Source organism: Phoenix dactylifera, chromosome 13, assembly GCF_009389715.1.
Source record: "Phoenix dactylifera cultivar Barhee BC4 chromosome 13, palm_55x_up_171113_PBpolish2nd_filt_p, whole genome shotgun sequence".
NCBI lineage: Eukaryota > Viridiplantae > Streptophyta > Magnoliopsida > Arecales > Arecaceae > Phoenix > Phoenix dactylifera.
Genome location: NC_052404.1, coordinates 11,069,828 through 11,079,431, shown reverse-complemented (window position 1 = coordinate 11,079,431; position 9,604 = coordinate 11,069,828). Strand labels below are relative to the sequence as shown.

Genomic DNA, 9,604 nt, shown 5'->3' with positions numbered 1-9,604 from the left:
ATGGTGTGGTGAGGCTGCTGCAGGGCATGGCCGCAGCATGTGGACGACGAGCTCGGCTTTCTGGCCTTGGCCTGCATGAGCTCGGTCTTCTCGGCTCGGCCTCGGAGCTCGGCTGGGCCTGCTGAGCTCGGCTCGATCTTCTGAGCTCGACTCGGCCTGCATGAGCTCGGTTCGGCCTTCGGAACTCGGCTCGGTCTGTATGAGCTCGGCTCGGCCTCTGAGCTCAGCTCGGTCTTCTGAGCTCGGCTTGGCCTGTATGAGCTCGGCTCGGCCTTCTGATTTAGGTGCTTTACTTGTATTTGTGGGGTGTTCCATTTTTTCCCAACAATATACATTTTTAATCACTTGGCGCATGTCTCTTTAACTAATACTCAGTAAAAAGAAAAAATATGCGGTAAAAAAAGGTGAAAAAAAAAAGAAGACGGAGAAATGGTGCAGTAATTGTTGGGTCGTCCCAGTTGTATGTCCTCCCAAGGACCACGGAGAACCGGAGCCAGTAAGATCTAAATATCCTACGTCCATTTCAGTAGTCACAACTTAGCAGCAGGGCTACTAAGTAAACCTGTACCCCAGAGTGCTACTAATCACTAGAGATTACTGAGGATATCAGTAATAAATGCACGAATGATATCCTGGATTTGAAAAATTAGATATGACATCATCTGGCCATGCGGTTGGTGCGCATAAAAAGGGAGGAGCGGGCACAAAGGCTGCCAAAACTATTCTGTATCAGGAAGTGGATCTGGTGCTGGCCAAGCAGTGGAGAGGAGGAGAAAAGCTTTGGAAGGCATAGCAGAGAACGAGAGAGAGAGAGAGAGGACAAGTGAGAGCTATGATGATGGCGAAAGGAGACACCAGAAAGGGCCCCTGGACGGAGCAGGAAGACCTCCAACTGGTATGGTTTGTGGGCTTGCTCGGTGAACGCCGTTGGGATTTCTTAGCAAAGGTGTCAGGTTTGCGCGGTGGCGGGTGGTAGGCCATAGGAGAGGTAGAGGACGATACCGGTTTAACCTCTGTGGTTTGATATGTGTTGTAGGTCTTAATAGGACAGGAAAGAGTTGCAGGTTGCGTTGGGTTAATTACCTTCACCCCGGTCTCAAACGCGGCCGCATGACTCCCCAGGAAGAGCACCTCGTGCTTGAACTCCATGCCAAATGGGGCAATAGGTTTGATCCACTCATGCAAATGCTCTACTATTTCTTCTCACTGTCCTAAAAAAAAGAAGAAAAAAAAATCTTCTTATCTATCTAGGAATCTTTTATCAGTCAATTCTAGTGAATCGTATTTCTGATGATACTACTATGTCCATAACTTTCAGTTGCAATGATCTACTCCCCAAATATGATCATTGGTTGCTTGTAGGTGGTCTCGTATTGCTCGGAGACTACCCGGCCGCACCGATAATGAGATTAAGAACTACTGGAGGACCCATATGAGAAAGAAAGCACAAGAACGGAATAGAAGCTCTCCCCCTCCGTCACCTTCTTCGTCGTCGAGTAATCCTTCCTCCCCTCTCGTCAGCGATCCTCCATCGGAAGAAGCTGGGGAAGGGAAGCATGAGCTGGATGGCGTCGCAGAGGGTACCTCTTCGATGACATGGTTCGAAGAGAATGAGGAAGGTGTGAAGGGTTACCCCATGGATCAGATTTGGAATGAGATGGCCTCATCCGAGCTTATCAGTGAGCTGATGAGCTTCGAGGGATACAAGAACGAAGCTTGCATTAGTGTTTCCTGCCCCTCGGTGCCCTCTCCTGTGTGGGACTATTGTTCTGACTCGCTTTGGAAGATAGATGATGAGGAGTTCAAGGTGCTCGCTTCCATAGGAGACAACACGATCAGGGAGTCCTAGAACCGAAATGGCTAATTTACTTCTCTTTCTACTCCTGTCCATAACTACTGTCAGATGTTTTATACTGCAATCTTATAAGAATTTAGTAGAACCCGTTGTATGTCACAAAATCATCTCATGTATTGACTACCTTGATAGCACTGTAACAGTTGTATCCCTGCTTGCTATATAATAGGGCTTGTTATCAAGCTAACTTTCTTTGAAAACTCATCTTTCAAGGAAAGAGTACTACAATCCTCATGCTGAATTGACATTCCCTTGTTCGCTTGGCTTTAGCTTTTTTTTTTTTTTTTTTTTTTGCCATTTCTTCTCTTTACGAATTCCTTCCTGTCCTTTTGCCTTTTTCTGCGATATGTACATATTGTCGTTCTATTGGACCATAATGATAATGCAATTTCTATTTTTTTTCTAGACCAATACAATATTGCGATTTTTTTTCAGAACACAATTAGTTTTTAAGATTATTTCCGAATTTAGGTCTTTTACTAGTTAGTCCTGGTAAAGTCCTCAGACAACATATTTTTTTGTTCCTTCAAAAAAAAAAAAAAAAAAAGGTTGCATGTAAACATAACAGTGGGCTTTCGGTAGGGAAATAATGAAATATGTACCATGATTGTTTTTTTTTTCTTCCTCTTTTTTTGAGAAAAACATTGTTTAACACAAAGCATCAATTATCACATAGAGGAAGAAGACACCTAAGCCGCTAGTTCCATGTTGAACACTGAGATATGCTGTGGAAATTGGCAATTCATGCATGATAGGAATTGCTATGAGGAGTCTCAATCCTAGTTGGTGATGGGCCAACACACAACCATCTTATGGTTTGGGTTGGATGATGTGCATCGATCCCCTTGTTAATAAAGTTTGGGACATATTAGAACCTCCGCATCCTATCTCGAACATCACTCAACAAAAAGCAAGTTTTCATGAAAAAGACCCAGGAAAGTTTGCCTCAAAAGGGCTATAATATTGCCTTGTAAAGGAAACACAATGTTTTATTTAATTACAAAGATGAATCCACCCACTTTCTCCTATGCCGATCGTATGGTTGTTATTCCCTAAGCTTGGAAAGCATGCACGCGTGTGCTCTGTCACTTTAATCCCATTATTATTGCTATTTATTATTAGGTGGCCTTTTAAGAAGGAGATAGAAGGCTCCTGGTGGGAGTGGAAGGACCTTTCTCTCTCTCTCTGATTGTTTTCTTTGTCAAGTAAGGTTAAGGAAAAGAAAGGGCACGTAACGGACTCTTATTAGTTTGGACCTCAGATAAAATAACAAATAAAAAGAGAAGGTTTTAAAAACTAGTTCCGGCTCCAAGGGCTTCAAGCGTCGTTGTTTGCTTTTGTTTGGGTGTGGTCCTGTTTTTTCTGATTACTTTAGCATCATCCTCTGATTAAAATAGCGCTAGTGCGTCGCCGGCCGGCGGGGACCCCATCAACCATTATCATTTTAGTGTGACGGTAAACTTACATTTATCACCCTCTCACCAATACATGAGCCCAACCACAAGCGGATGACGATGTAATTGCAATACAGGTGATCCTGTAATTCTAGACCGGATTACTGCTGAGCTGGTAGACCAGTCTAACTATAAAACAACATGCATATATAAATGCTCGTGTATCACTCTTCTTTTTTTTTTTTGCTTTCTGTCTCTTTTTGTCTGTATTTATGCGTGTTGGTTTATGGTTGAGCTAGTCCACCGCTAAGCTAGCGCATATGGTTCAACTCGATAATCTTTCATTAATGGAAGGTGCAAAAACTAAGACTTACACGGCCATTGAGACACATACACAAGGGGCTCCAAGTAAGTGGATTATGATGTGGACACAGCAAGTCACCAAAGCGCCATCATTATGGTGCGCAGTGAAAACTTTTCAATTTGGAAGGCAGACAAGCCGAGCACTCCAGCTACTCCATCAGCTCGCCGCTTTGGTTGGGACGGTTTCTAGCTGCAACAAGTATCAAAATAATATAACATATAGATAAAAGGATCGATATTAAGAGAGTAACAACTGTGCTATTTTTCTTAATGTTAATTTTGCAAATTAATAAAAAAAATTAAAAATACTGAAGTTATTTTGGCATCCTCACCAGACTAAAAGTCCAAATCTAAACAAATCAAATCACAAGCGCCATGATCAACCCATGGTCAATCTTAATGGACCCATACCAAAAAATCTAGTCGAAAGATCTTATTTAGATTTCTTGATCCTATATAAGTACCCAAGATTTATCCATATATATATATATATATATATCAAAAATCTATCTAAAATAGAGCCAATACGAGATTAAATACACATCTGCATAGATTCTCACAAACTGAGAGATCTATCAATGGTGAGACTCAACTGAAATTATTTTACGATTTGTAAGAGAGCAGATAGTTTGTTGTAAAGCAATAATCCATGGCACCTGCATGGTTCTGGCTAATTATCTAGAAACCTAACAAATTTTTAACATTCCTTTTTGTGTTTAGGCGCGAGGAAACCTAATGTCCACTTTTAATCTGGATTAGTATCTCGTGAGCATAGATTACCGGATAAGGTTCTTGCAGATAGCTTCAAAGACGTACACAGCTGAACCTAGAACCTGAAGATACACAAAACGACAACAAACATTGGTGGGATTTGTCAGTTCCCACGGAGAAGTATGAGAGTTTAGTGGACAAGTTGATGACGTCATGAATGAGATGCTTGAGGCTGACCAAACTTGTAAATCTCCAGACGATAAAATATCATATCATTGGCATACAGATATAATATTTTCTTGAAGTCCGACCAACCTAGCTAATAGCGTCGTCACAAGCAATGTGATGAGGATTGGCACGTCCAAGTTATCTTTCTGGTCGGCAGGATAATTCATTCAAGCATTGACTAAAGCATTTGGTTTTTTGTTTTTTTTCTTTCTTAACTTTGTCTTTAAAGGATAGAGGATCATATATATGATGAGCATTTCTGCAGATAACCTAGACAACAATGCATAGAAGATTATCATAGCGTGCAGCAGGAGGGACCGGATTTGTTCTGTACAAAATATATACTATTTGGTGAATTTTTTTTGAGCCTATTTAGATATTTTTATAGAATTCAGTGAAAAATTTTATAGAAATTGGATCTGCTGGTCCATCTAATTTGTATTTTCTAAGAGCTTGTTCAAACCCAGTACAGATACTGAACTTGTATTTCTAAAGAGTTTTTTTTTTTCTTTCTATAAAATTTATAGTGGATAGAATTTGTTTGATATAGAGCTATGCTTAAATCAACGGTCCAATTCATGAGTCCTACAAAATTTTCAGCCTAATTCTATAGAAATAGCTAAATAGATCCTTCGTTGTTAAGAAAATTTGTGCCCCGAAGTTAAGATATGTCTAGCCAAAGATTCTAGATTTTTTCATATTGCCATAAAGTTACTAAGTGGTTCCATTAGTCTAAACATCAAAAAAACAATATTATCCCATCATCTTATGTAAGAGTGGCTGGCACAAAAACCATGCAGGCCCTACACATTTACACCAATACAAGGGTGCGCTGATGTGGGTGCACCAATATCCATGGAATTCTATAAATGGATAACTTATCTTACACGTGTGCACCTGAGCGCACTGGCACTAGATTTTCTTGTCTACCATTAATCTGCATGCGTCATAGCTTTATTTGTGAATCTAATACATCAACACGGTCATATCTTAAATGGGAGTGGTTCCTTCTCATGGATGACCAGTAATACAACTGATATTAATCTATCTGGCCGCTTGAAAAGTCGAAAAACCCAGCATCTTTTCAGCTTCATGAAAGATTCATGAGTTGCCGCTTCATCAGTGGAGGTGGGCATTTTAAGTTAGACACGATATCAGCTAAACAGACAAGATTTGAAAAGTAAACAGATATTAAACTCTATTCACTGTGAGAAGGTCCAATATAATAGTTATGCTAGTGAAATTCAGAATCTTTGCTTGAGTTAGGGAGATCTTCCATACAATAATGGATAGCACCTCTAGATAAGGCAAAACTAAATACGTGTCTCATATATTGTTGCTTGTGTGGGCAAATGTGAAGCCCAGCCTAGAATTTAACCAGCCTGGCGAGTAGCCCAACAAGAGCTTGTGCTCTATTCGAGTCTGAGGAGGAGACCGATTCTGACTCCAACTCCTCTCCGATTCTGCTGGAGGTTAGAAAAATCTATCTTCCCCTTCTATATAATCACCTCGATCCCTTATACCCTTCTGTGAATCACAACCGACCGGCTTCGAGCCTTCACTTCTCCCAATTCCTCTTCTCCATGCTGCAATTGCACCCTGCATCCTTGTTCGAGCCGACGCCATCTCTGCGGTCCTCCCTCCACTTCTTCTATTTTAATGTCCGGTCAAAGAATAGGAATGATAGGCCCACCACCAAGTTCTTGGTTGAAGGATAGGTGGTGCAGCTGTATCCTTTGGTCCATGGACCCGTATTTTGTGCTTTTCAATTATTAAGTCACTTTGTACATAATTAATGCAATGATTTTTATACAATATATATATATATATATATATATATATATATATATATATTCATGCTTGGCATTAGCAAGTTATATATGTTATATATATATCCATACATAATATACATGCATGTTATATAAGATCTTGACCAGTCTTAACATTTCATTTATTAAACGCTATCCGTACCATGTGTGTTTCTCTTGCATGGCATAATTCTAATGGCCCTGTTGTCGTATTCGTCACCTTATGTGTGTCGTATTTCAGTTATCTGTTAAAGCACGTCACTTCCTGTCGTTTCCCCAACAAAAGCACCAACGAAAATGGTTTAGACGGCGGGAACGGTGGAGGCACATGCACCTTGCTTCATTGCTAATCCTGGGCGTTTCATGTTGCCTCCCGACTCCAGGATCATGACACGTGCAACAGGTTTTGTCCGGTAGCGCGCCGCACGTCTACGATCGGGACGTCGGTCTTGGACACGTGGTCCAGTGGGAAACGAGAAATACACATGGCGTGTAACTAATGCCCATGTGCTCTCTCGTGGACAGCCGTGAGGAACGCCGCTGGGCCATGACTGAGACGGCTTTTTCTTTTTTTTATAAAATCAGATTTATTAAAACAAAAAAAAGGGCATTCATGTGGACCAAAAAATAAAATATAAAAAAAATTAGAAAAAAACTAAGACGCCGGGACCTCTCCAAAGAGCATCCGAGCCACAACTCCGAAAAATCCTTTTTTATTATTTTTTTAATCATGAAGATGAAAATTATATGTACAGAGCATCAATTCATCATCAAATATTGTGCTGGATTGGTATAGTTATTGTTAAAATATTTATAAAAAAATTATTTTTCTATTTCCATTATATTCGGTACATCTCGAGGGTTATATATACTTCTATATAGACTCTATACAAAAAAAATAATATAGGCTGATATAGAATCAAACTAATAATAGAAAATATTACTATCTGATACAAGTTATTATGTGATCCCTAAATTCACTCTAACAAGATTATGCTAACAAAAAATATATATATATGTTGATACAAAATCACGCTAATAAAGAAAAATATTATAAGTGATATATGTTGTTATGTGATCCCTAAAATTATGCTAACATTCTCCCTCAAACTTAAGATGGTACTATAGGTGCCAATTTAAGTTTGAAAATTAGATCACGAATGTATCGAGAAACTGACTTACTAGATCAAGAGCTGAAGTAGCAGTTCAGAAGCTGACGTGATAAATTAAGAGCTGACATAACAACTCATAAGCTGACATTATGGTAGATCAAGTGCTGATGTGGCGGCATAGAGCCTGATATGGCAGAACACGAGCTGTTATAATAGCTCAAAAGCTGATGTAGCGGATTAGGAGTTGACATAACAACTACGGAGCCGATATGGTAGACTAATTTGTCTGACTGATGCAATAAACTGACATGTCTAACGATGTGGTTGATTGACTTGTCTAATAATGTGATAGCGAGAAGATACAGAAAATGATAGTTGCGGCAATGACAGAGCTCAGAGAGAAGTTAATCGAAGGTTGATGATCCTCATAGATGGAAGCACCATGGAAGACAAATATTGGTTAACGTTAGCAAAAGTTTGGGGCTCACGTAATAACCTGCATCACTCATAATATTTTTCTTTATTAGCATGATTCTGTATCAACATATATTAATTTTTTTGTTAACATGATTTTGTTTGATTGATTTTAGGGATCACATAACAACTTGTATCAATCAATAATATTTTCTACTATAATCCTATATCAGCCGATCATTTTTCTTGTATGGAGTCTGTACATAAGTATATTAACCCCTGAGATGTACTGTATATGATGGAAGCAGAGAATTTGCGGATCCACCGAAAAAGAGAGGATATATAGGTATTGATTCATCCAAGAACAGAGATCAATAAATTGGCATTGGGGGTCTTCAAAGCTTCTAAATATAGTAACGACGGCCACAATAAAGACGGAAGAGATCAGCGACTCTGATACCATATTAAAATATTTATAAAAAAATAGAAAAATATTTTTATTTTTTTATTTTCATTATATTCGGTACATCTTAGAGGTTATATATACTTGTGTACAGACTCCATACAAAAATAATAATATAAGACGATATAGGATCGCACTGAAAGATATTACTAACTAATACAAGTTATTATGTAATCCATAAAATCATTCTAACAAGATTATGTTAACAAAAAAAATAATATATGTTGATATAGAATCACCCTAATAAAAAAATATTATAAGTAATGCAGTTTATTATGTGATTCCTAAAATTATGCTAACATTTATACTTTAAAAATTCTATCTTTTCTTATTGTTACACGATCTATGTTAGTTTTCTAGTCACATAAACTAACATCTAGTTGAAATTCAAGTTTCCATGACAAAGATCTTTAAAAATTATTTTTTATTTTTTCATAAATTATTTGTCATCGCATTTTGTTTGAGCGTAACATTATTTTACAATAGAATATACAATGACTTAAAACTAAAAATGATCTATATGATAAATGGTTGCTTTTTTGAATCCAATAATAATTATTGGAGTTCAATTTTGCAAATTTCTTTAGTTGTACGGTCATTCTATAACCTCATCTAATATTTGAGATATTAAACGCTCCATACTATTAAAAGACACTGAACAAAATGAAGTTCACTCTAAAGTGAAATACTTCGAGCTCAAAATCTTGGATTATCTCTTAAACTTAATGTATAAGTGCAACAAAGTGAAGTACTTTCCATTGCAGTCCCTACTGGTGTGCCAATTGCTATAAACATAAGTAACGAAGTGACTACGTGGAACAAAGCATAAATCTATATTGATAGAATTTGCTTGCAATCATGTAAGTGCCAGATATTCATGCTGGACCCAACTCGAGATTAGGTCATGACCTCTCAATCCATACCCACTGATAGGTTATTTCGAATTACCCACTTGACCCTAATCTAATTGATGTTGCAAGAATTAATCCCCAACAAACCGAGCCTAATCTATCAAATCCATTTACTATAATTCTTGCCAATTATTTTGCATAAATAATTTAAGCAACTAGCACCGAAAAAGAGACCAAATATTCAAAAAACTCTTGTACAAAATCATAACTCAACATGTCTCAAATTGATTTGCCCTAAATAAATGAATTAGATCCAACCCCCTAATGTAAATTATGCTAGGGGGTCAAGAATTTCAACTGTATACAAGTTAAAATATGACTTTGACTTAGATGGACCCTTGAATT

General features: G+C 38.0%; 1 protein-coding gene across 2 annotated transcripts; it reads left to right on the top strand.

Annotated features, from left to right (window-relative positions):
• Window positions 1-711: 711 nt before the first annotated feature.
• LOC103711433 (myb-related protein MYBAS1-like) lies at window positions 712-2,124 on the top strand. 2 transcript variants are annotated; one of them, XM_039133072.1, is made up of 3 exons: window positions 712-895; window positions 1,037-1,166; window positions 1,363-2,124. In XM_039133072.1, the coding sequence occupies exons 2-3, from the start codon at window positions 1,111-1,113 to the stop codon at window positions 1,847-1,849; spliced, it is 543 nt and encodes a 180-aa protein (XP_038989000.1). In that variant the 5' UTR covers window positions 712-895; window positions 1,037-1,110; the 3' UTR covers window positions 1,850-2,124. The 2 variants fall into 2 exon arrangements, with proteins under 2 accessions (XP_038989000.1, XP_038988999.1); XM_039133071.1 differs by having other exon boundaries at window positions 738-953.
• The last annotated feature ends 7,480 nt before the right edge of the window (window positions 2,125-9,604 follow it).